This window comes from Drosophila mauritiana, chromosome 2R, assembly GCF_004382145.1.
Source record: "Drosophila mauritiana strain mau12 chromosome 2R, ASM438214v1, whole genome shotgun sequence".
In the NCBI taxonomy this organism is placed as follows: domain Eukaryota; kingdom Metazoa; phylum Arthropoda; class Insecta; order Diptera; family Drosophilidae; genus Drosophila; species Drosophila mauritiana.
Window position 1 is genome coordinate 4899651 of NC_046668.1, and position 26796 is coordinate 4926446.

The following is a 26796-nucleotide window of genomic DNA, read 5'->3' on the forward strand; positions in this document are numbered from 1 at the left end:
ATGCTTCTTCGGGACAAATATTTAGTTCAATGCAGGCCTACATTTTGGCGCTACAATGAACCACTTAAATTTAGGCACAACCTAATTTTTATATAACAGACTAACAAGATGCATATGTGAAGTAATAAAATGGAAGCTCGATGCGCGAAAATTGTAGAAATTGTTTAACGAATAGATTTAAGCTCCTTTCGTAAGAAAGGAATACAGTTTTTGTTTTTCTGTACTTATTTTACATAGATGTAAAAACTCTCCCTTTCATTTTCGTTGTTAAGAACTGTTACTTTAAAGTACTTTTTTTGGCAATGCCATTTATTAAAATTTTCTAGATTTTTGTTTCATTTTTTAATTTCTAATAAAATATGTTGATCTAAAAAAATATTTAAATATATACAAATTTTATATATAAATTTGTTGATGAATTGTGTTTTGTGAATAATAAATATGAAATTTGAATAAATATGAAAATAATATATTTGACAATCCTTTACAAATATAAACATTATAGTTACATATTAATAAACCCCGTTAGTCTACTTGACAGTAGATTACACGGGCTCGTCGATAAATTGTTGAAACCGAACAAATCGAATTTGCAGCATAGAAGTTCGCTATACTTGCAATTCCGTTGTACAGCACCATCTACCTATTGATTTTGGCACTCAGCCTGAAACGGTTATACTTTAACAAGACAAAAATCGACCATGTTGATTGAAAAGCGCCATCTAGATTGCAGGAGTCACTTTAGATCACAAACATGTACGGTGGCGGAGTTAAAGCGCCCCCTGGACAAATACGCAAAACAATGAAGCGAAGACACCAACCACTTGTTTGGCCACACATGTTTCTCTTAATAATTTATTTCGCTCTTTGGTCTTCTCTTTTGAAGTTAAATTTAGGTCTCACTTTATTACTTATTTTCTAAATCTTTTTTATTAATGAAGAAATATTTTATTTCATTCAAAAAAACTTTTAGTTTTTTTACCGAGCAATTTTTCTTCACTTTCTTATTCGATTTTTTGTATTTTTTTGGAAAAATAGGAAGTAACCCATTTAACAAGCATTTTTAAGTAGGAGCTTGTGACGTTTAATAAAGATAATGACATTGAACTACATTAATCGCTAAAAACTGCACTATAAAATTTAAGCCGATTGCACTTAAAACTGTATTCTTCAACTCACCTGTTTTGCCGGTAGGACTGTAAGGATCATAGCTTCCGGCTGACATTGGTGATGCATAGCCGTTGGACATGTTGTAGCTGTGATTCTGCGAGCCGGGGGAAGGCGAAAGTGGCGGCGCGGAGCTGGGCACGCTGCCTGGACTAGGAGTGGACATCCAGTCCTCGGTACTGCGGGTAGATGGAATATATACTTTATTAACTTATATACTTTTCACATTTTCTTCAGTTGCCTTACACATCAAGTCGCGGCCTTTTGTTCGGCACAAGCACCAAATGACCATTTGCAGCTGCAGCCGACGTCGAGGGCGCCGCTGTAGAATTGGCTTTAATGGAAGTTGTGGTTGCTGCTGCGGGGGCAACAACAGTAGCTACGCTAGATCCTCCGGCCGCCGTGCCTACGGAAATGACGTCCGGCATGGGCTCAATTTTAATGGCTGTGGGTGTCGGCCTTAGTTTATCCTTGACTGCAGAAGTTGTTTCTCGTGCACCGCCATTAGCACTGGCTACATGCAAGGTCAGGGCGGCAGAAGAAGATGGGGATAGGGATACTGAGGAAGATGGGCCTGCAGAGGCAGCTAATTGTTGTTGTAGCAAAATATGGCTAGGTATGGTCGACAGCTTTTGCTTTGACTGTTGTTGTCCGCTCGTCGTCAACATGGCCACGCCTTCATGATGCCCATTTGATTAAAATCACATCATTTCCCAGCGACTGAGCTGGAAAAGAATAGTGGATTCAGTAAAAAAATGGCATCTAAAAAAAAGTAAATTCGCCCCCGGGTGGACTCGAACCACCAACCTTTCGGTTAACAGCCGAACGCGCTAACCAATTGCGCCACGGAGGCTTATGGATTTCATTCGACTAATGTCGAGTGTAAGCCAAGCCAAAAGCATTTGTTTTCAAAACAAGTTAATTCGTTCGTAAATCTCAATTAGAGTACTGTTATAAAAAATTGAAGTTATTCTTATTTATAAAAAAGAAAAAACTCATTGTTTCACAGCAATACACATTAAGGCTTAGGAAAGAAACATTTTAGTACACCGCTGTATGTATATACCCCGTGCGAAGTTCTTAAGCCAGGTTTTACCTATATATGAATAAACATTCACGCGAGGCGTCGTTTCTTTATATCCTGCACTCCCACAGTTCTTTGTTTCCCCCAAACAGAACATATTATGAGATTAGCCGGCAAACGTAGCAAAACGTTCACTTTCTATCTTGCTAAATGGAAATGTAATAAGACTTCGACTTATCGTTTATCGAAAATTGTTTTTTTTATTTATCGATAAAGATTTTAAGAACTGATAAATTTTACTTATTGATATAAAAGGTCATGTAAGTAGATATAAAATATCAACCTGCTTTCATAGCCTCCGTGGCGCAATTGGTTAGCGCGTTCGGCTGTTAACCGAAAGGTTGGTGGTTCGAGTCCACCCGGGGGCGTGAATTATTATTTTTAAACGTTCTTTTATTTATATTCTTAAAAGCAATAATTAAAATAAAAAATTTCAATTACGAATTATTTATGAATTATTAAAAATCTCATATTTGTGATCCGCTTAAGAAAACAATAACCTTAAAGTCATTCATGCTTTTTTCGCTCTATTAAAAAAATTGGGTTTTAAAAAAAGGTCATACTCAGTAGGCAAAAAACAAAGATTCACAGGTAAAATAGAAATATTCGCCCCCGGGTGGACTCGAACCACCAACCTTTCGGTTAACAGCCGAACGCGCTAACCAATTGCGCCACGGAGGCTGATGCGCTGCGGTCGTCAAGTGGCGGGTTTCAGAATCACCAATGCATTTTAGTCCCTAAATTCCAATAAATCACTGTCGTCGTTGACCTATAAGCTCCTCAAAGAATTAATTATGCCCTTTGGCATTCATTTCATTATTTATATTATTCATATCTATTACCAGCAGTACCACGAGACCAATGCAGTAGCTTAATGTACATTATTTGTGACATGGAATTAGTGAACTACAACTAAAGCAAAGGGATTCATCAGTGCGTTCGCTTAAGTAAAATTGAATTCTGAAGTGTACCTCCCACAAAGCGAATGACCCTATGCATAAGCCCTCTTAAAATCCACACACGAAAAGCACGTAAGCAGGGCGCCGACAAAATGGCGTAAGCATATTGACCCAGAATCCTTGATAAGGTCGTTTCACGATGGGCAGGAGCACTTCCGAACTTCGCCGTCCTATAACGACTAGAACCGAGCGTTTTGACCCAATTTTGCTTCATGCTTATTTAACCCTTCTGGAATCTGGTTTCAAAGAGAAAGATTATTAAATTTTAATTAACCATCACGCAAACCAAAATTATCAATAAAAGTCCAGAGAATGCAACTGCGAACTTAACATTTTTGCGGTAGTTATGCAGACTCATTTTCTATTTCAAAACTGCAGCAGCTGGTCCCCCATCTCATCCCCTAGTTCCTATGCAATCGGCAAAGTTTATTCGCCTTTTGGTTTGTTTCGATTTACTTTTGGCATGCACTTGCACTAATTTCTCGGACCGGCTGGTTTTAACTCACGCTGTCTTCTATGTATGTGTGTGTGGGTAGACAATCGGACCGACAAAAGCATTGCTGACGACCAACTGACCGTCAGGGGGAAGGGGCGGTAGATGGCGAGCACTGCAAATGATGCATTTCCGCTGCATAAAAAACAGGAGAATTCAGTTTGGGTAGTATTTTTCTAAAATCAACGGGAGAACTTATTGAGCCGACCACAACTCATCTGCATTTCCAATTCCCAACGCTGACGAGAACATAGCAGCTGGAATTTATGTGCATAACAATTAACAGAGATTTTCACTTGGGTTTCCTTAATATTTATACCCGTTATTCGTAGAGTAAAAGGGTATACTAGTTGCGTTAAAAAATATGTGACAAGTAGAAGGAAGCGTTTCCGACCCTATTCTTGATCAACAAGATCACAAGCCGAGTCGATCTAGCCATATCCGTTTGTCCGTCCGTCTGTTTGTCTTTCCGTTGAATCTCGAGATCACAGAAACTAAAGTCCAAGGTTACACATTTTTATACAATTTCAAAAACAAGAAATAGTTGTTTTTTAATTTTTATTAGGATTTACTAAAAAACCCCAAAATTACACATCATTGGTTGAAGAACGATCTTTTAAATTTTTGCATTCCAAATTGATATATTAGGAATAAGTTTCTTGATGGTAATCAGCTTGATGCGTTTGTTGATTTAGCGGACACTCAGAGAAAAAAACCGTTCTTTGAGTATTTCGATCTCAAAATCTAGCCAAGGTCGAATCATGCTCCTCATCAGATCGAGATCAAAACATTCTCAGATTGCAAATGACTTTGCCTTTCCACAATCTTAAACCCGATACTGCTTCCGTCAGAAAATATAGTTTTCGTCTCGAAATCGAAAAGTTTTCTTCTCATGAGAATGATTGATGTTGATTACTGAGCTTAACCGATCTTAACTTAGCTCGAAAGGTATATTTGTTCAGGAAAAAGTGTTGGGCCACAAAAAATATTAAAGCATTCTTGGTTAAAATACACATTTGTTAAAGGTGTAAGCTCCCTTCAAAAGAAATTTCCGAAAAAATGTTTAAGAACAGATATTGTCCGATTTTTATTGGTAGCATGGTAACAAGGTAATAAGCAACAAATACATACATTACCAAAACTCAGAACACCCTAACCTTTTCTGAGCCATAATTTTGATAAGGATCCCAGATCAATAAATAAATAATGTTTAATAGATTTATATAAGAAACACGCCCGCAAATCGCTCAAAACTGCCACGCCCACTTTTGCGAAATGTGTTGTTTTTTTTTTCCAATTTCTATCAATATGCCGAAAACATTGACCAGGCCTATTCTAACGCCCACAAAATTTTAAAAATTATTTTAATATATTTTCATGTAGATACTCCTAGAATAATGTTAAGCTCGCACCCGCACTTGCTGAGTAACGGGTAACTGATAGTCGAGAAATTCGACTATAGCGTTCTCTTTTGTTTTTAACTCGTTAGGAGTTAATTTAGAGTTTTTATTTTAATAAGACATTTTTGAAGTGACGAATATTTACCCATTGATTGATTACTCAATAACGTGACCAGAAATAAATCTTTTCTGATATCTAAATTTGTAATAAAAATAATAAATACAAATTTTACCTAATACCTGTGTATATTAAGAGGCTCGCCATGTTACGTAAAGTTACTGTTTTTTTTTTTTTTAATTTATACCCGAAATGGGCTCTTGCAGTGAATTATTTTATTTCGATAACATATGTATGTATTTCCATAACAGCTCGACCCTTGGCTAGATAAATTGGAAATATGCCACAGACAATTTGCTTTAAAAATTACACCCGACTTTGCATCAATACTTTAGGAAAATAAAGTGTTACTCACTCACCCAGTTTAGTTGTATTCCCAAAATAATGCGATTGTTTACATGTAGTTCTCCCTGTTCTGACAGCTTCTATTGTTTTCTGCTACTTATAACCGAAATATTTAGTTTGCACAATTGTTAACGGGGGAAACTTTATTTCGTTGCATATTCAACAAATATAATTGGTTTTTTAAACACAGTCTTGCCCCACAGTGCAAGTGCATCGTCTACAGAAATGAAAAGAGAATCAAAAAGAGTGTGGGTGAGAGAAAGCTGCCGAAAGACGAGAGAGAGGGAGAAAGAGAGTAAGAAGTGCAATAGCAGCGCCCAGACACGTGCATTTTTCGACGTTTCAGATGTTGTCGCAATTAAATTGTAAAACCCAAGACTCAGCAAAAAGTTTGAATGAACTTATAATTGGCACAAAATCGCTGTAATATGTACGTTTCGGATAGAAGCTGCTTTTCATTTTGTTCCATAAACACTATCTAAAGAGCCGCCATAGTCTGGTTTTTCTATTCTTAATTCTCTCCGTGAAAACTCTCCCCTCTGTCACTCTCTCTTGCTTAGCGAGTAAACAAGCGCCAACTGCATGGAATGTTGGTCGACGGGGAGGGAGCGAAAAGAGGGGATGTGTCTCTCGCCACAAAGCAGCAAAAACAACGTTGGACACCCAGTTCGGCACAGTTTTTCTGGCTTAAGTAACTTTTTTGCTTTTAAATTCGAGTGCATTTAAATGTTTTCTTTAAATAGGGTTTATCAACACTGAAGCTCTGTTTAAGCACATACAGAATAGCAATGCGAACTCAAATGCACTTTTTCCGTTGCCTTCCGTTTTCTAGCGCGGCCTCCGAGTTTATTTTCGATTTTTCTGCATTTTTTCACCGACAACTGCGCGCGATGTATTTTGTTTTACTCGAGAAACTCTGAAACTGAAACGTCAACGGCGCGGCCTCTGCGGCTGCTGCTGCTCTCACAATCAGACTGTTGGCAACTTGTAATTGTTGCTTTTGCTGCGCAGGCGCTCTTCTCCGACTTTTTTGGCTTGGCAATGCCGCCCTTTCGCTCACGAGCCCGACTTTTGGTTTCTGTGATTTTGTTGTTTTGGCGCTAGGCTATTTTGACTCTCAAGCTGAGCTCACTCAACTTTCGCGCAGCTTAAAGCGGCCAGAGCAACAACAACTCGTTGCAGTAGCCACAGCGGCAGCATTCACGTACAGTGGTTCACGTTTATGACTCGTCAGTTTTTAGGAACTTATTATAGAAGGAAAATTATATATATATGTATACATAAATATATGTATGTTTGTTAAAAGTGACTTCAAAGATATTATAGGTATTTTTGGAATTAATAAGTTAACGGTTTACCCTCTCCATAAAGGTATTTCAAATCGTTTTAAGCCCCAAAATGTAGTTGGGCACTTATTTAAACCTTGATTGGGCGGACAAGTGTTGCTATTCCGCAGCTGTATGAATACATTCTATTTCCCAGACCAGAAAAAAATTTACATTTTAATTTTGAAAATAAAGTTGTTAAAAAGAAATCGGCTTTTATCCGCAAAATCACGGATCTCAACGCAGCTTTTATTTAGATACATAATAATGTAGTTTCGATCAGGTTAGAAATCAAATCGCCTGCGTCTTAGTCGTCTGTAAATTTTTGAAATCGACTAGACATCAAAACTAAAATAGAATAATACTTTTGCTACATACATACATAAAAAATGGCGATGTGAAGTTGGGCGTTTCTCATAACCTCTCCCTGGATAAAGATAAATATTTATGAAAGTGACGTTGGACGTGTGCACATATTGTATATGTAAGTGAAGCTGGTGGTAAGCATGTCAGATATAAACTTCTAATTTACTTAGCAGCAAAAACATTTTGACATTTAGAAAAACTTCAGACTTACACACAATAACTCGATTTAGTTTGCCCCACTGTGCGCGCACTTGGCCAAACATATGTACGTACTCTTGTTGGCTTTGGGCCTGAGAGCGGTTCTTTTGAGGAACTGGAAACTGGTTTTAGTGTTGGGCTCATAGGCATAGTGCGACTTGTTGTTGCTGCTGCCATTCTGTGCTTCTTTTCGCTGTGGCTTTTAAGCTCTACTTGCTGGCGACTGCGCTGCCGAGATTTGTATTTGTTGCTGTTTTTCTGGTTTCATTTTGCGCCTGTGACTTTGTAACACACTTTTTTGTTGATCCCCCCCTCCCTTCGTAACTGCCTGACTTTTGGTTTTAATGCTTTGGTGTAATTATTCAATGGAATTTTATATTAAGTTGTATCCACTCTCGAATTACAGGGGTCTAAGATAAAGCCAGACTTCGTGCTCTTTCTATTGACCGTGAGAATTTAGATACTATTGTTGGTGTGTAAGGCTGAAACAGAAGATATCCAAGGGCCAGGAGGGAAAGAAGCTTCTCTCTAAAGTCGATTCCATCAACATAACCTTACAAAAGCTATAGCCCTAAGCTAATTTGCAATAATCGTATATTGAACCTATTAGCCAGGGGAATCCAATAAAGAGCATACGACCCTGTGGGTGCTGCCACCCCCTTCTGCACCCACACTTCAACGGACTGAGAAGGGGGTGTGGTCAATGGGCGGCATCGAAGTCTCCATGGAATGGCACAACACGCGAACGGCGAGCATGCAAGAGGCAACGATACAAAACGCTAGCGCAGCGGTGACGAAAACGCTGAAACAACAACTACATCTACAACTGCAAAAGCCGACAGCAAGTTGAATGACATAAACCATCAACTGACCTTCAACTCTGAGACTGAACCTTAGAAAAAACGAACACATAGCCTCATGCAAATGGGAATGCGAGAGTGGCGCATGCAACTTACAGCTTTACAGCTCGTTCGTTGTGGGAAAGAGATGTCGGGTGAGAGGAAGAGGAAATCGCCTAAAGCACTGAGCCGTAACGAAAATTGTTGTTGCAACCAGACCCCCGCTCTCTCACACACTAATACTTCCACAGCCAGTGCACAGCACCCCCCTATCCAACACACCCATAGCCCCTGTAATGGGCGGCAGCAGAGGAAGTCGGCGGACAATTGCGCATGATACGCTCCAGATTCTAGAGGTGGGAGAGTGAAGAGCGATGAGTCACGACGAACTGATCGAAAGGTGATCCCATAATGATCCATTGGTAATGTTAGAGTAAAAGCTTCAACAAATTCGGACACGGCCAGATCGACGCGGATAGAGATACTTATCAAAAATATATATATGTACTTTATACTATGCTCGGAAGCGCTTCCTTCTACCTACGCTCCTAACCACCGAGAGGTGAGGCTCCTGAAAAAGTCGTATAACTACTCATCTCGCAAGAACTCTTACACGTACCTTTTTCCTTTCGTAAGCAATTTTTAATATTTTTTAGTCAATCATATCAATATCTTGAATAGGGGTCGATCTAGCCATGTCCGTTTGTCTCAATGTATGATCGTTAAGATACAAAAAATTTTGTATGAAAATTTTCCTCCTGCCTCTCTAATTTGCACTTTTTTCTTTACATTTTTAAGTTGAAAGTAATCTAGTAAAAATAGTTTCTTACTATTTGTTGTTGGGTGCTATGAGGTATTGTGCGGTTATCCTTTTCCTTTCACTCATTGATTTCTTTCCTCTTGTCAGCTTGTGCAGATGGTTTTACGATAGGGGCGGAAAATGAAACCTGAAAACGGGAGAAGATGAGACCACCAAAGTACACCCATTGCCGATGACGTAAATTGCCGATGGATGCCGATGAACGGAGCATGCTCTTGCACTTGGCAGACTGCAACAGCTCTCTGCGAAGAGGACTACAACTACTATGGAAGGTAGCAGAGCAGAGCGGCCTATTTCTCGATGGTTGTTTATATTTGGCAGCAGTGACTGCAGTTGTATTCTCTCTGCCAAGCTTTTTTTAATTTTTTTTTGTGGGTTTTATATTTTGATTTTCTTTTTTTCAGGGCGTTGTACAATTGAACAGATACATGATGTTACGAAGGTTGAGGACGGGTGCGATAGTTACAAGTAAAATGCACAAAATGTTCTTAAAACTCACATCTGGGTCATTTCTAGGTATTTATTAAATGGTGTTTAAAGTCTCCAGTTTATTGCTGAATTTAAAGCATAATTTATAGGCGTTAAAATCGAAAGCCTTGACGTCAGATAGTGAATATAGTCGAATTATAGTAATGTCCTTAACATTGTAGCTCTAACAAACACAAGTTTTGATATCAACTCAACCTTTTTTTCCACGATTAACATTAATTTATTTATTACTTCTTCGATAAATACGGAGGAAACGGCGATAAAAATTGAATAACACTAATTTCCTTTGTATTGTAATCAACATTTTTTTTAGAATATTTACTCTACAGTATTTAAGTATTGTTGTATCGTAATTCAGAAAGAAAATTATAAAGTACAACTTGTAAGAAAGAAGTAATTCAAATAAATTTTCCTGTGAAACTACCTATCTAAAATTACATTTTTATACCTACTAAATGCACAAAAAATTACACAGACTTTATGTTATTGAAGATTTTTTGGTACTTTACCGACTATCCCGTCTATCCCCGACTATCAGATAGCCGTTACTTAGCTAAAATGAGAGACTCGTCGGCTTAAATGTCCTTTGGCGCTGGCGTCACCCTAAATCGTTTTGTCATAGACGCTTTACCAAAAACATAAGATTAGTGTAAGGGATTGGAGATTTTACCCTACCAGTAACAACGAATGGGAACGCTATCAAACAGTATCAGAACCATCAATTTTTGAAACGCTCCAACATCAAAGGGTCCTGTGGCGCAATGGATAACGCGTCTGACTACGGATCAGAAGATTCCAGGTTCGACTCCTGGCAGGATCGGATTATTTTTTTTTATACCCGTAACTCGTAGAAGAAAAGGGTATACTAGATTCGAAAAGTATGTAACAGGCCGAAATAAGCATGTTAATATATAATGTATATAAATTCTTGATCAAGATCAATAGTCGAGCTGGACATGTCCGTCTTTCTGTCCGATCGTATGAACGCGAGATCTTAGGAACAACTATAAAATCAAGAAAGTTGAGATTAATCATACAGATTTTAGAGACATGTTGCCTCGCCCACACCAAAAACACTTTGGCAACGCCCCTCCTTACACCTACAAATCGCTCGAAACGACTCACGACCACGCTTTTGATCAAATTTTAAATTTTTATCGATATCCCAGGAATATTATATAATTTCGAGTTCGCACATCCACTAGCTGAGAAACGGCTATCTGATAGTCGGATAACTCGACTATAGCATTCTTTTTGGTTTTTTACTAAATTTTTTAATATAATTCAAAAAGAAAAGCGCCCCCGGGTGGACTCGAACCACCAACCTTTCGGTTAACAGCCGAACGCGCTAACCAATTGCGCCACGGAGGCTTCGGTCTCACTTTATAAAGTTAGATTAAAATTTCAAAATGGTTTTAGGGTATTTATTATTAAATATTTTGAAACTTATAATTTTTTGCGTATTTAAGGGCCTCCGTGGCGCAATTGGTTAGCGCGTTCGGCTGTTAACCGAAAGGTTGGTGGTTCGAGTCCACCCGGGGGCGCATACCAAATCAGAAAATTTTGCTATGTAATCTCCTTATTTTACTTCAGCTTTAATAGAAACGATCTCTTCATATATTACTCAACTATATTTTGTCATATTGTTAAATAACTAACTAACTAACTAGGGTTAATATTTTGCCCCTGCGATTCATGTCATTTTCTTAAGACAGATATTCCAATAAATATTTATTTAATTAAACATTTTCATCCTGGAAAGGAGTCGTCTGCCTCCGTGGCGCAATTGGTTAGCGCGTTCGGCTGTTAACCGAAAGGTTGGTGGTTCGAGTCCACCCGGGGGCGAAATAAGTATTTTAGACTTGGTTTTATTTTAGTCTAAGAAGTTTGAATTTTAAATGTAAACAGAAAGGTTTTTGTTTTTAAAATTTTATTTCATTTAAATATTTTCATCCTATTTTTATCGATTTGAAAAAAAACTTGAAATTTATTGTTCGCAATATCACAATCGTAGTAATGAGTATCTGATAGAGGAATAACTCGACATTAGCGAGCAAATAATAACTTTATACCGTTATAATTAAGTCGAACTTACACAAGAGCACTCAACTTTTCCTTTAAGAAGAATTCTTTAAGACATCCATTTTCTTATTTAGATTTAACAAAGCCATTTACTGTTATCAGGCCTCAGGGCATATAAAAAAATTATTTAATTGAAAGAAAAAATATAATTCGCCCAACGTGGGGCTCGAACCCACGACCCTGAGATTAAGAGTCTCATGCTCTACCGACTGAGCTAGCCGGGCCACTTAGTGTTTTAAAAAAACGGCAACACACACATTTTTGAAATATGTTTGGATATGTTTTCAGAATTTTATTAGTTGTTTAAATTTCTATCGATTTCCCAAGAAACTTTTTGCCACGTCCACTCTAACGCCCTAAAGCCGAAAAACCGTTGACGCCCAAATTTTTGAAAAACTTTTCGATATTTTTTCAAACCGGACACGACCATACTTTTGAACAATTTTTACATTTTTCCTCATTTCTCCAATATTTATCGATATCCGAGAAAAATTAAAATTTCGCGTTCGCATTCATACTAGCTGAGTAACGGGTATCTGATAGTCGGGAAACTCGACTGTAGCATTCTCTCTTTTTTAATATACGACTAAGTGGTATACTAAAACGATCTGTTTCAATGCAAGCAATTCTCGCGAATACGCGAGGACATATCACCACAGCGAAAGTGTTCCTATAAGTGTTGTGATTTGCCAAAATCAGCTTCCGTTTTTTTTAAATATTATAAACATCCAGCCCGGCTAGCTCAGTCGGTAGAGCATGAGACTCTTAATCTCAGGGTCGTGGGTTCGAGCCCCACGTTGGGCGCAAATTATTTTGTTCAATATGACTAGCAGTAGGCCAATCAATATATCTGTCACATCGAAGGACATCCCATTTGCCAAAATCGGATACATCTTTCAAAACAAGATTTTTGGAATCTTAAAAGTTCAAGTAGGTTGGTTTTTTAAAGACATTAGAATAATATTATTCTAGTGTCTTTATTATGCCTGTCTCCAAAAAATAAAAATACTATATTTCGATGTTTGGTTCTAGTATACTATAATTATTATCCACTGATTTAAAAACTCTAGGTAAACTATATTATTTTTGTATGTAAATAAATATTTTTTATATTTATATTATTTTACATTATTATTATTATAATTATAATGATAACAATACATCATTGATATCCGGATAATAGTTAAAAACGATCTAGCCATGTCCGTCTGGTCTGTGAATGATACCATGTGATATGGCATGCACTCATGATAATTTATCATTTTTTATATATGTATTTACAATTATATTTTTTTAAAACATTGCTCCGCCTGTTTTAGTGATCACAAAATTATTGAAACTTGCCTAGCGAAAATATTTTAAAAATATTGAAATTTTTCATTTTATTATTTGTCTTGCCAATTTCTATCGTATGCCAAAAATGTTCTTGTCACTCTAAAACACCACCCAAAACTGCCATCACCTTTAAAACAATGTTTGGTTCTTTCAAATATTTTTTAACCTTTTGTCAATTTTTATCGATTTTCCAAAAAAAAAGCTGAAATTTCTCATTTGCACTCTTAATAGCTGAACAACGGGTATGATAGTCAGGAATTAGACTATAGCGTTCCCCTGTTGTTTTGGCTATGCGATCCAGACTCTAACGCTTTTAAACCGCTAAAAGCTGGTTACCACACAAAAAATTTTTAAAAAGGTTTTTGGGACCAATTTTGTTATCCATATGGAAAGAGCATCTGACGGTAGAGTTTGCTTTTAATTACTTCGAATTTTCATGTCCTACATCTCTGAAATATACATGCATATGTATCAAAGACATTAGAATAATATATGTCGAAGAAGCATGTTATTACACTGCATCTCGGCAAGCTTAGGTCGGTTTTGACATGGATCGTTCAGCCCGGCTAGCTCAGTCGGTAGAGCATGAGACTCTTAATCTCAGGGTCGTGGGTTCGAGCCCCACGTTGGGCGGCTTCTTTTTGTATGTAACAAAATCTTTTTGTTTGTAATACAAATTTAGGAAAAATTTTTTATCTTTTGAGCTTTACTAATTTTAATACTGTTATTTTTTCGGTGCATTCCATCGGGCCCATTAGCTCAGTTGGTTAGAGCGTCGTGCTAATAACGCGAAGGTCGCGGGTTCGATCCCCTCATGGGCCATAGATTATTATTTTAGAAAAATAAAGTAAGCTTTTCCAGATTAGAAATGTCATATAGAAAACTTAGTGAAACAAAAGAAAGTTAATACAGTAACATGTTCCAGTCACAGTAGTCACAGAAGTCACAGTAAAGAGAAATTTGTGTTATCAGTCGTACACATTTTATAAAACAATACTTTAATAGGCCATTCGTTAAGTTTCACAACATTCAAAATTATTTTTGGCATATCAATAGAAATTGGAATAGCACATAATAAAATGAAAAAATGTCAAACAAATTTTCAAGAGTGTGGGCGTGGCCTGCTTGGACTTGTGGGCGTGGCAGCATTTGTAAATAAACTTGCGCTGAGTATATTCTCTCGGGCTTTATTAGTTCCTGAGATCTCGAAGTTTAAATGTGACGATTAATTAGATTTAAAAATCAATTTTTACAAATAATTTAACTAGTTTCGATTTTCGCACTGTGATGCAATAGTCTTGGCTAGCACATAAGACTTTGGAGGCAGTCTAAAGAGATTGTTAATGATCATGTTTTCATCTGCTACACAAAATCGTAATATGATGAACAGGGAAAAAGAAAAAAGGAGTGAAGCCGGATAGAATGAAAGATAATGAAAAGAATGTACGCCGCGTAGATACAAAGTAAAGCGATATGAGGGAACTTACCGACGCAATACATTTTTTGTTGCGTAGGTTAGGGTGAGCAGCTCCCACATTCGCACAGGCACATACTGACAGTGCGGATTGCAGTGGACAACTCGAATGGACTTTCCGTCCATGCAATTGTCAAGGAATGAGCGTGGAAACAGGCAGATTGCGTTAAAGACTGCAAGAGATGGAAACTATAATCGTTTCAGAACTCACAACGCAGCAGCGGCAGAGTAGACCGGATGGCGGACGGACAAGCGTTGAGTCTGATGTCAGGGGCATGAAGTTGCAATGAAAATGAAATTGCAAACGGCCCAACACAAGGCGGGATATTTATACGAGACTGCATTGGTGTGAGCGCCGCGCATTATATTTAGTTGCTAGTGCCTGGTTCTACTATGTTCGGTGTGGCGGCTTTTAGATATGTATCTGCGAGATACTTTTCTGCCGGCAAGGGGGACGTCGAACATTTTGCACCATCACCATTCTCTGCGCTATTTTCGCTTTCAACGAATGTCTGCTGTAGCGTCTTATGGCGAAGTTGCAACCCAAAATGGACGACGAAGTCTTTCGGCCTGCTAGACTTGTTTTCTGTAGGTTGTTCTCTGCAGGTTGATAGGGCCTAAAAGGCCGCACAATTGTTCCTATAGAACAGCGTCTTTTGTGTTACCGAACTAATAAATGCCAGATTTTACAAACATGTATTAATTTTTAGTGTGAGGTATTTTAAACTTAATTCCCACATTGAATTTCGAAGTGCATGTAATTTGGTTAAATTATTTGGTTGCTATAAGGTGTAGCATTGAATTATGTAACGCTTCTATTTTAAATAAAAACACTTTATGCCGAATAGAGGTTTCGCATTTTAAATTCCTAATTGTGTATACCATTCAAAGAATCCTTTATTGTTAGTCGGAAGTTTTAAGCTCTGTTGAAACATTTTTAAAAACTACTGCTCTGATACTACTAATATTACTACTACTACTTAGATAGCACGGTTCTATCTTGAATTGAATTGATTCAGCCTGCTATAATTATGAAATGAGCTCGGGTTTCCATATTTCATCAATCTAGAATACTTATTTGAGTTCGCTATTTATCTCAGAATTTTATAGTAAGAATAATATAAATCGATTATCAGGACGAGTTGTTTTTTAATAGTTTATTATTTTATTGAAAAATGTAACATTTAGGTTTTCCAATTTATATGCAGGTAACATGTGCACAATGTGTAGTTCTTTCCATTGCTCACTTTTCCATACTCTTCTTAATTTTCTTGTTTTAATTGTATGAATTAGATATGTATATTGTTTATTGTAATTTCGATATAAAAACCGTTCTTTGAAGTTAATTAATAAAAAAAACCACGATTAAAAACAATAAAAAAAATCAAAATAGAAAAACCTACAATTCTATTTATTTAATAAATAATCTGCGAGTATGCATACAAGTTCGAGTAGTTGACCAGCTTAACTACTTGAATAGCTTAAAATCTTCCCAAAATGTTACTATAAATATAACTTCATTGCATTGTTTTCATATATCTCAAAGTTCCTCTAGTAGACCTGCATTAACAACAATAACGAGTTAACCGGAACGTCCGCCAGTCTTCTGCCGAGGCCTACAAACACACATAGGGAAGGAGAAGAGAGTACAATAAAGAGATTGAGAGAAAGAACCGCAAAGAAAGAGAGTCGCAAGCACACACCAATATACTTGCAAACGAATGTAAGTGCGAAGAAGAAACAGCAACTAAACAAAGAGCAACAACAAGAACCACGCAGACAATTATACCAAAAAAAAAGTAAATAATAGAAGAGCAGGGGAAACAACAACGACGTCTGCTTGCCCCAATCTACATATGTGCTTATGTATTAAGTTTTCTCTTCTCTTTCTGGTCGCAACAGAAGCAGACGACGAAAACAAAAAAGCATGTGAAAAACAGAATATTCGAAGCACCGAGGGAAAGAGAGTTAAAACGGCTAGTATTCAAATAAGTTGGATACCTTTTGTAGACTGACGCTCCTATGCTGCAACCTCCAGAAGCTTAGCACTAAATTTGTTTACTTTTGACACTCTGTGTTTGCGTTTTTCACCGCACACACACACAAAAACACACACCCACGCACAACTACATATGTAGGTTCATAATTTAAGTAACTATTTCAATAGTAGTTTCCACAAAAAGGTTACGGAGCACAACGTCGATTGGCCTCAAAATGTTTCTTAGACCCCAAAACACGCATATTTCTTCGGAAGATTAGTCTTCAATTGATTGCCACTACTTGCTTCTACCGCTCTCGGGAACTGCACACTTCGAAAGTCAACGACGGACTGAGACCCACTGATTTTCTCCCTCGCTGCTGGCGCTTTGGTTCGCTCTCAACGCAGTTTTGGCGTCGCTGCAGTCCACGGTTTTGTATGAGGGGTGGAGTAGTGGGGGTGTAGTTGCATCCTTGTTGAGTTCAACAAAAAATAGTCAAAGTATGCTAAGCTTACTTACAAATAGAGGTAACCGTAATTGTTACTAATAAAAACACCTGTGATATTATTAGAATGGAAAGTTGTATGCTTCTAACGTAAATACAAAATTCCACAGTACTTTACTCTATTATAAATATTAAGTATATCTTTTTTTTAACTGAATAATATATCGATTATATTTTGAACGTAGTGTATAATTAGTACCAATTAATCTGTAATATTCATACGCCACAAAAAATAAACATATATTAGTATAATAATATTTTTTTATATTTTAATTTGGGAAAATATCAACTTTCTTAGCTAGTAACTTTACGGCTGCTGATGCCGACTGCTTGGATTGGGGTGTCGATAACAATGTGCACAAGTAATTTACGAGATTGGCTTTCTACTTGCTTGAACTTTTACACCGTCATAGCAAGCGGTCCTGTGGCGCAATGGATAACGCGTCTGACTACGGATCAGAAGATTCCAGGTTCGACTCCTGGCAGGATCGAATTTTTTTTGCGTGTTTGTACATTTTTTCAAAATATCCTTAAAAAAATACTAAAATTAATTAAAAATTGTCATCCCAAGGCCTGAAAGTTAGTAATCTGTTTACTTGTTAAAGCGTTCAATATTGAACGTTATAATAGGTATATTATCCAGACATGCTTTAGAGCTTCCAGTACTTAAAAAATTGAAGACCATGGGAATAAAACAGTGGAAATATTTTTAGGTGTGAAAAAAACCTGTTTCCAAGCATCAGTTTTGTGGAAGGAAAAACTTCCGGCAACATGAAAAACCTATCTGATTATTTAATGGCCATCCATTTACTGAAAATAGTTGCAACTAAAAAAAGAAACAAAAATCTCCGATACAAAACTATTAAATTAAATAAAATTCTTGTTCACATCGGGACTTCAAAAATAAAAATATTCGCTGCTACGCAAACTGTTTCAAACTCAGTTTGAAAGCTTTCTGCAGTTTTCTTCTAATTGCATAATTAAAAAAAGACCGAATCACACCTCTATATAGCTACAATAGGATTAATCGGAAAAAATATCATACAATGTTATAATCGGTATTCATCTGTTTCGTCAATATAAAATTTAAGTTTTAAATTATTAAACATCGGACGATTATATCATATACATAGCATATGGTCAAGATAATAAATAATAATAATAAATAATTGATCTTTGATCATAAATTCTATATGGCAAACAACCTTTTTTTTAATATATATGTACTTGTTGCAAGGATATATAACCTTCACCTTGCCTTTTTGTTATTAAAAAATAAAAACGAAAACAGTTCAATATTGTTGATAACACGACCCCATGGTGATAGAAATTAGAACAATAAGATGAGTAACAGTATACGATTTTTTTTCCTTTTTTTACTTTATTTCAAGAGCCTAGCCGCTCTCTTCTACGCATAAAGCGAATGTCTTCACAAGTATTTTGGAGCATTTACTACCACAAGAAAGTGCATCCTATTTATAGATCTTAACGCTCTCAACTTTCATCGATTGTACTATGGGCCAACGGCCACACTTGTAGGCCAAAACTAATAATTCGAAAGATCTCGAATTCCATATTCCAAAATTAATAGCTGTTCTGTAACAACCTTAATAAATACATACAGCTGTGTTCATAAAAAAGCAGTCCTTGGGACCAGCGAGTTTAAGATAAAAAATTCCTATAATTTATAGTTTTTATGGTCAAACTTTTTTTATAATATCGTTAGGTATTTAATTTCAAACAATTTAACAAATGTTTCACTTTTATTTCTTCAATAGTTTCGAAAATATAGATTACAACAACATAATAGGCAGAAATTGTGGTGATCACTAAAATAGCAGTGCTATGAAATAATAGTAACAAAATTTAATTTTACTTAGAACGAACTTAGTTTTTCTTTTTAATGTGTTAATTAGGGCCTAATACTTGGTTGGATAGCCTTTGTTCGCCAACACAGCCTTACACCCACGCGGCATGGAGTCCACCAGGTCCTTGCAACGTTTGGGTGGTATTTTTGACCATGCATCCTGCACAACTTGCCAAATCTGAGCCTTAGACGTCGGGGAGTTATTCGACACATATCGTTTAATGCCCCCCCACACATTTTCAATCGGGTTTAAATCCGAAGATGGTGCTGGCCACGAGATTACATCTATTCTATTTTGGGTGAACCTATTCTTAGCCGATTTGCTTGTGTGTTTCGGACCATTATCCTGTTGGAATGTCCATTTTAAGGGCATATTTAATTCAGAATATGACAATAAGACATCGCTAAGTATATTCCCATATGCGTTTTGGTCTATAATATCATAGCATAAATAATATGTTAGGGACTCATACCATTGTAAAAAAAAAATCGTATTCATTGAAACGATCTACTGAATACCCTCTATGGCCATAATTCGTCTTATAAATCAACCGAATCTTTTTTTTTCTCATTATGCACGATTAAAGAGGTGTAATAGAAATGATTAAAAAAATGTTTCAGGTAGAATATATCATGTCCGACTCCATAAAATTGTACACAAATATTGAATGTTATTTATTGGATATTGAATACTTTAATGTCTTTGGTATGGCCATATCCCTCTGTCCTAGCTTATAAAAGCTAGAAAGTCGATATTAAGCTTGCATTAACCGAACCAAACGCAGGTTTTTCCGAATTTTGCCATTTAAAAAATTTTTCAAATATTTTGTGTAGTCAAAAATATTTTGAAAACGCCCAAAACTGTCATGCCTCTTTTTGATTTTTTTTTTTGTTGATTTTCTATTTGATTTGGCAAATTTTGGATATGCCTGGTGAATTTATATTATTTTATCCCTCGAATCCCCATACATCATTCTTTCTTTTAGTTTTTCAAGCTCTCTTCGAATGTATCTATTAAGTGTTACCAAATACTAAAAAAAAAATTAATAAAAAAGAAAATATTTTTAAAGAAAATATTTGTAATTGTAATGGGCATAAGTCAAAATATATACATACATATGTACATAAATTATTTTTAAGTCAAAATAATACGATTTTAATCAATTAACTCCGATTTTAACAGGCACATTCTTCATCATTCGTTAATTCTCGAGATCTTAGAAAATTTTGACTTAGGGTTTAGCTGAGACTTAAGTTATATTTAAAAAAATAATTCGCCCAACGTGGGGCTCGAACCCACGACCCTGAGATTAAGAGTCTCATGCTCTACCGACTGAGCTAGCCGGGCTGTTCTCTATTTATGTGTAACTAGCTTTAACAGTATGTTTGAATGGTACATTTTCGGAAAAGCTTTTTAACTAAGACAAGTTAGATCTTGATGGCATTTATGGTTAAGCTTGGCACATGGTCCTGTGGCGCAATGGATAACGCGTCTGACTACGGATCAGAAGATTCCAGGTTCGACTCCTGGCAGGATCGATTTATTTTTGTTCCAACGAATCTAAACTTTTTTAAAGACATTTATAAAATTGTCTATAGCCGCAGAGAATGAACTGTTTTTATTATTGAGTTAAAAAAAGTTGTTAATAAAAATTCTCGAGAGTTTGTCATAAAAAAACGTACACATCTATTGCTATCTCTCTATGTGCCATTCTTTTTTTGAGAATTAATTGAATCACAAAAGAAGAGACTCTTCTGTCTTCATTTTGTTCTCTTTTCTATTATTTAAATCCAAATGTCCTTAGTTGAAAGGCAAATTGCATACATGTCGATTTAAAAAATTATTAGGTTCAAGCACATGACGATTCGGCCTTTATTTTAGAGTGCTAAAGAAAAAATTAAATCAAGAAAAAAAGCTCTGTGTTCTTTGTGAGTTTAGTAAATAAATATATATATGTATATTATTACAAGGGAATAGAAGAGACTGTCTACTACTGCTATCATGATGAGGACGACATTTTCTGCGAAGAAAATGTGGGTCACTCCTTCCTCGGTGGCACTCCAGGTTATATTTACATATCTAACTCATATTTGCAAATTCCGCTTTGCTCAAAAGACCTAAGAACTATTAATCTATTATTAATCTATAATAAACTATTAATCTTATAATACATTAAATATAATCAGAAAAAGCTTTTAAACTGCTCCTTATTATGTGCATAAGAAAAAAAGCAACATCAACATATATAATTTTGATATTAACTTTTGTGATGACATATGATTTAATATTTAACTAAGAAATACAAATATATCATAATACATACATATAATACAGTCGAGTTCCTCGACTGTCAGATACCAGTTACTCTACTATTGTGAATGCGAAATTTCATAAATTGTATGGGATATCGATAGATATTGGGAAATAAAATGACTGTTTTGACGGCTTTAGGGCGTTAGAGTGGGCGTGGCAAAAAGTTTATTGGCCAATCGATTTACAAGACTAATAAAATTTTAAAAAAATATCCAAACATTTTTCAAAAATGTGGGCGTGGCAGTTTTGGGTTAGCGTGGTCGCGTTAGAGTGGTCGTGGCAAAGAGTTATATGGCAAATCGATAAAAATTTACAAGACTAATTAAATTATGAAAAAATACCCAAAAATGGTTCAAAACTGTTTTAAAAATGTTTTAACATTTTCCTATTTTATTATTTCCCTTTAGAATTTCTATTGGTATGCCCAACATGTTTTCCCTCACTCTAACGTTCTAACTACATATAAGCACAAAGCATTCAAAATTGGAGGCGCGTCACTGACGTTAGATAAGATAGCTCTAAGTTTGGGTGTCCCTAAACAGGTACCAAAATCCATCAGAGCATATTTTCACCCGATACTCGTAGGTATAGGGTAATCCAGAGTCGTTGAAAAGTAACTGGTAGAACGAAGGGTTCCCGACTATATAGTAAGTATATATATTTTGAATAGGATCAATAGCCGAGTTAATCTGGCCATGTCCGTCCGCATGAACGTCAAGATGTCTGGAACTGCAGATTCCAAAGACGCCCAAAACAAGACAAGTCCAACAATCTAAATTGTTATTAGTTGTTTCTATATCATTATATATTTTAAAAAGTTAGGTTTTATATTGCAAAACAAAAACCTTAAATTAAACATCTTTGCTTCTTCTGTGTTTAGGGTTCAATAAGTTTTATATCTTAATGATAGGATACTTTAACGTTTGACTACTAAAAAGTGCTAGAAAATAATGACTCTTGATAACACAAACAAGAAAGAATGTAATACTGAGACTCTAGTAATCTAGAGGTGTTTCCCAAACGTCTGCTTTAATCTAACAGCACACGCTGACGCGCTGAAACAATATCTCAACTAACTTCTGTTCGGTTTGCGAGTGATTCAGGTTTTTGAATAGTCATGGAGCCTAAGCAAAAAAGCATCTATAATATTCGCCTAGTCAAACATTAAATGCGATTTAAATAGCCTTATCAAATATGCGTGCATACCGAGTATACTATACACCGAACAAAATCTGGCGTTCGCTTATAAAATTGTAATTAATTATATATTAATATTAATATTAATTAATTTATCTTTGTGCCATTTGATAAACAATTCCTATCGTAACTGATATATATGTTTATTATTAATTAATAATAATAATTAATTTGCTTAAAATCTAAAAGGTGTAGAGTTATCTTATAACTTCCACCACTTATACTATTATTCAAAATACTATTTAAAATAATTTACCAACTAATGAAAACAATTGGTATGTCGATAGGCAATAAGTATGATGCACAGAACTGGAAGTGAAATAAAATGGATCAGTATCAATTTCTTTGAGTGTTGGCAGTCTTTAGCATCTATTGCACATGCCGCCGGAAAAGCTCTGGCGATCGCTTAAAAGCGCCTACAGAGAGGAAATTTCAATAGTAGCTCCCCAACGTCTAAGCACCCAACATGTTGCTACTGCTTCTTCTCGTTTCATTAACCATCGTCTTCTATATCTGGCAGAGGCGTACCTTATCCTTTTGGGCACGCCATGGAGTGAAATACATCCGCCCGTTGCCCATTCTAGGCTGCACCCGCGAGTTCTTGACCGCAAGAGTGCCGTTCTTCGAGCAGATCCAAAAATTCCACGAAGCGCCTGGCTTCGAGAAGGAGCCCTTCGTTGGAGTCTACATGACCCATCGTCCGGCACTTGTCATTCGCGATCTAGACCTGATCAAGACGGTGATGATCAAGAAGTTTCAATACTTCAACAACCGCGCCCTGCAAACTGACCCGCACAACGACGCGCTTGGCTACAACAACCTCTTTTTTGCACGAAGCCCAGCTTGGAAAGAATTGCGCACAAAAATCTCTCCGGTTTTTACGTCTGGCAAGATCAAGCAAATGTATCCTCTGATGGTAAAGGTAAGTCACAGAGAGAACTTGTTTGCATTCAAATGGGTGCTATTTAATGGCTTATATATATTGTAGTTTTCAAATTCAATGCTATTTGTAGATTGGAAAGAACCTGGAGGACAGCGCCGAGCGTCTAGGCAGTGGTTCGGAAGTCCAAGTGAAGGATCTGTGCGGCCGGTTCACCACTGACCTGATAGCGACCATTGCCTTCGGCGTAGAGGCCAACGCTCTGCAGGACGCCAAGAGCGAGTTCTTCTACCACAATAGGGCTATATTTTCGCTGACCTTGAGCAGGGGCATTGACTTTGCCATTATTTTTATGATCCCGGCTCTGGCGTCACTGGCCCGTGTGAAACTCTTTTCTAGGGAAACCACTAAGTTCATCCGGTCCAGCATCAACTTCGTTCTAAAGGAGCGCGAAAGGACAGGCGAGAAGCGAAACGACCTCATCGACATCCTTCTAGCCCTAAAGCGCGAGGTTGCCGCCAATCCGGAGAAGCTGTCGAAGGTAGTTGACTTGGACTACTTAGTTGCCCAGGCAGCTATTTTTCAGACCGCCGGATTTGAAACTAGCTCGTCCACAATGACGCTGACGCTTTACGAGCTGGCCAAGAACGAGGCTCTGCAGGACCGTCTGCGGCAAGAGATCGTTGACTTCTTCGGTGACGAGGACCATATAAGCTATGAGCGTATCCAGGAGATGCCCTTCCTATCTCAGGTTGTCAACGAGACACTCCGCAAGTACCCGATCGTGGGCTATATAGAACGAGAGTGCTCTCAACCGGCGGAGGGCGAGCGCTTCAACCTCGAACCATTCCACAACATGGAGCTGCCGCACGGCATGCCCATTTACATGTCCACTTTGGCCGTTCATCGTGACCCCCAGTACTGGCCGGACCCCGAGAAGTTCGATCCGGAGCGCTTCAGTCCGAGCAACCGCGAACATCTTAACATGGACGCATACATGCCGTTTGGTGTTGGTCCGCGAAACTGCATTGGCATGCGGTTGGGTCTGCTTCAGTCCAAGCTTGGACTTGTGCATATTTTGCGCAACCACAGGATCCACATGTGTGACAAAACCATCAGGAAGATGGAGTGGGCTGCAACTAGCCCGTTTATTGCCTCAAAGCACGATATTGTCCTTCGATTGGAGAAGGTTTCCGGGAACAACGATATCGGGCAAAAGTTGTCAATGAAATAGAATTTGAGAACTCGGCAACCGCCCAAATAAAAATTCAAAGAGAGAACGCTATAGTTGATTTTTGTGGGAGTGCGAGGGAGAAAACTTCAAAATTTGTTTACAATTTTTTGCTGCATTGTAAGTTTTAATTATTTCATTTTTTGTTTTTTTTTTTGCAAACGAAATGACATCTCGAAAGAATATCAAAAGGAGCAGAAAGAACAAAGGTGACAAATCATAACGATTTTTGATGCCAAGTGGAGCACTTCGTAACCATCACAAGTTGCATAATGTCAACCAGTGCAGGTGAAGTTCGATAAAATCACTTTTACTGTACAAACAATATGTTTTATTTGTATATTGCTAGCACTGAAATCACTTTTACTTTGCAAACAATATGTTTTATTTGTATATTGCTAGCACTGATGGCTCAATGCATATATAGAATTAACCTTACACGTTTCCTTGGTGATTTGATTTGGAGATATAAGATTTAATGTGGACACTGCTCAGGACAACAGGCTTAAAAACTGCTACACGATCCGCGGAATACTTGAAAATATCATTTTACCAAAACTCCACATCACGTAAAGCTTCCACATACGAAAATAAAATGTAGGTGGAATGCAATGGTAAATAAAATGACATCAAATTTAATGATAAACTGCAGCTAAGCCAATTTACAGTTGACTTGTTGCAAGGGTGCAACTGCAACTGCATCTGCCACAGACAAGGGCACTGGCAAATGCGTGGCACGCAACTCAATGACTTTGGACTGACCTTCTTATTTGGATTTGCAAGCGACTGCTCCCCCCGGCATATCGGGATATCGCGTGCGACTTTTTATACGAGTGTTGCGTAACTTTTGCCACCTTTCGCGGGAGTGGTTTTCCCTTCCGATTGAATTGCAGCCCTTCTAGGACGAATCGAACAAGGAAAGCCACTCAGATAAGGACATCCACCTGCAGCCGCTAGTAGCTGACAGTGGCTCGTTACTTGCTCGACTTGGCCATTAGTTTTAATTAGCCAGTGGCCATTGCATAAATGTCTTTCTGCTAGATTACACTCGAGTTCAGCATCATAACCGAACTTAAACTGGAATTAAACTTCGCCTTGGGTGGGAAATTACATGCAAATCGACATTAAATTAATATACTCGAGAATTGCATGGTCCCCCCTCCCAATCCTGCCGGTCTTCTAATTAGCTGGAAACTTTTTACCCCTTCAAAACCTTGTGCTAGCTTTATTACAAATTTGTTAATTAACGAACGAACAGGGCGCCTGGACGCCCCCTCACTGTCCTCAACTTTAGGGACATTTGGCGAAAGCTGACGTAAAGATAAATAGAGCGATTAAATCTTAAAGATGTGGCACCGATTTGGTTGTCGATGAGCTGAGATAAGCTTTAATTTTTCATTATATATATTCTTGATCTGCATCAATAGAAGAGGCTGTATGGCAACGTCCGTCTATCTGCCTGTCTTCCCTACTATTTAAAAAATGGTTGAATTTGCTATCAATTATTATAATATTATTCAAATTTATTATTTGTTTTGGACACGCCCTCAAGCCTCAATAAAACTGTCCTTTAAAAATTGTTACGATTTTTATTTGTTTTATCATGTTTTTTCTCATTTTTAATTGATACGCCAAAATTATTTTGGCGTTTCCGACTCTAACCGCATAAAAATGTCTTGACCACAATTTTAAGAAGTTATATATTTTTTTAATTTAATTTAAAAAAATAAAAAAAATTAATAATTTTATCAGAAACACTATAAGAGTTTATCTGGACATGTATGTATAAAGTATAGATAGTGAAAGATTGGGCAAGCAGACCCTAGAGACGTAAAGGTAGCGTGAGAATACTAGCAATACCAAAATCCGCCCAAAACTGCGATACTTAAACTTCTCAAAAATGTACTGATTTATATTTTATTTTACAATTTTTCCTACCATCTAATATCCCAATGGCAATAAAAATGTTGAAATTTCGTGTTTGCACTGCAACTAGCTGAGTAACGGGATAGTCAAGGAAATAGGTGAATAAAATATACACCTTAAATGGTCGAAAATGTTTCTCAAACTTGAAAACATCTGACTGAAATCAATATATTCTCGCCAATGTTATATCGATTGATCCGTGTTCTTTTAACTATTCGTCATTGCTACAAATTAAGATGTTCTTGGCCGTGTCATGTTGAATGCTCAATTAAGCTGAAAGACTTGTTGACAAGATGACATGATCTATTAGCTCCAGCTATTTGTCTTTGGTTGGTTGGAAGGAAAATGGCAATTAAATTAGATGGCTAGCGCAGCTCCGGTGGAAATGCTTAAAGCAAGGACA

The 26796-nt window shown here is 37.0% G+C and overlaps 2 protein-coding genes, 1 long non-coding RNA gene and 14 other non-coding genes across 20 annotated transcripts in view; 11 read left to right on the forward strand and 6 right to left on the reverse strand.

The window, feature by feature from the left end:
* Positions 1-6516, reverse strand: part of LOC117137303 (ecdysone receptor) — a 59645-nt gene extending 53129 nt beyond the window's left edge. Inside the window, exons 1-4 of the mRNA XM_033298681.1 lie at positions 6346-6516; positions 5581-5783; positions 1414-1892; positions 1180-1346 (exon numbers count right to left, since the gene is read on the reverse strand). Of these exons, the coding sequence (XP_033154572.1) occupies positions 1180-1346; positions 1414-1835 (589 nt within the window). The 5' untranslated portion in view covers positions 1836-1892; positions 5581-5783; positions 6346-6516. The remainder of the gene's footprint in view (positions 1-1179; positions 1347-1413; positions 1893-5580; positions 5784-6345) is intronic.
* On the reverse strand, positions 1947-2020 carry Trnan-guu. Its single transcript has one exon. It is a non-coding gene; the product is annotated as a tRNA-Asn (tRNA).
* On the forward strand, positions 2546-2619 carry Trnan-guu. The gene has a single exon. It is a non-coding gene; the product is annotated as a tRNA-Asn (tRNA).
* Positions 2859-2932, reverse strand: Trnan-guu. The gene has a single exon. It is a non-coding gene; the product is annotated as a tRNA-Asn (tRNA).
* A 689-nt stretch (positions 6517-7205) lies between the features above and the next one.
* LOC117137306 lies at positions 7206-9899 on the forward strand. 4 transcript variants are annotated; one of them, XR_004459151.1, is made up of 5 exons: positions 7206-7375; positions 7862-8485; positions 8546-8694; positions 9202-9417; positions 9519-9899. It is a non-coding gene; the product is annotated as an uncharacterized LOC117137306 (long non-coding RNA). The 4 variants fall into 4 exon arrangements; XR_004459150.1 differs by having other exon boundaries at positions 7862-8716; XR_004459149.1 differs by having other exon boundaries at positions 7862-8694.
* A 451-nt stretch (positions 9900-10350) lies between these two features.
* Trnar-acg lies at positions 10351-10423 on the forward strand. The gene has a single exon. It is a non-coding gene; the product is annotated as a tRNA-Arg (tRNA).
* A 477-nt stretch (positions 10424-10900) lies between these two features.
* Positions 10901-10974, reverse strand: Trnan-guu. The gene has a single exon. It is a non-coding gene; the product is annotated as a tRNA-Asn (tRNA).
* Positions 10975-11073: 99 nt separating this feature from the next.
* Trnan-guu lies at positions 11074-11147 on the forward strand. Its single transcript has one exon. It is a non-coding gene; the product is annotated as a tRNA-Asn (tRNA).
* A 227-nt stretch (positions 11148-11374) lies between these two features.
* Positions 11375-11448, forward strand: Trnan-guu. Its single transcript has one exon. It is a non-coding gene; the product is annotated as a tRNA-Asn (tRNA).
* Positions 11449-11836: 388 nt separating this feature from the next.
* On the reverse strand, positions 11837-11909 carry Trnak-cuu. Its single transcript has one exon. It is a non-coding gene; the product is annotated as a tRNA-Lys (tRNA).
* Positions 11910-12416: 507 nt separating this feature from the next.
* On the forward strand, positions 12417-12489 carry Trnak-cuu. The gene has a single exon. It is a non-coding gene; the product is annotated as a tRNA-Lys (tRNA).
* A 1091-nt stretch (positions 12490-13580) lies between these two features.
* Positions 13581-13653, forward strand: Trnak-cuu. Its single transcript has one exon. It is a non-coding gene; the product is annotated as a tRNA-Lys (tRNA).
* A 115-nt stretch (positions 13654-13768) lies between these two features.
* Trnai-aau lies at positions 13769-13842 on the forward strand. The gene has a single exon. It is a non-coding gene; the product is annotated as a tRNA-Ile (tRNA).
* Positions 13843-17396: 3554 nt separating this feature from the next.
* Trnar-acg lies at positions 17397-17469 on the forward strand. Its single transcript has one exon. It is a non-coding gene; the product is annotated as a tRNA-Arg (tRNA).
* A 2651-nt stretch (positions 17470-20120) lies between these two features.
* Trnak-cuu lies at positions 20121-20193 on the reverse strand. Its single transcript has one exon. It is a non-coding gene; the product is annotated as a tRNA-Lys (tRNA).
* A 118-nt stretch (positions 20194-20311) lies between these two features.
* Positions 20312-20384, forward strand: Trnar-acg. Its single transcript has one exon. It is a non-coding gene; the product is annotated as a tRNA-Arg (tRNA).
* Positions 20385-22643: 2259 nt separating this feature from the next.
* On the forward strand, positions 22644-24516 carry LOC117137304 (probable cytochrome P450 6w1). The gene is made up of 2 exons (XM_033298683.1): positions 22644-23278; positions 23370-24516. Exons 1-2 carry the CDS (start codon positions 22823-22825, stop codon positions 24468-24470), a joined length of 1557 nt encoding a protein of 518 aa, XP_033154574.1. The 5' UTR covers positions 22644-22822; the 3' UTR covers positions 24471-24516.
* Positions 24517-26796: the final 2280 nt, after the last annotated feature.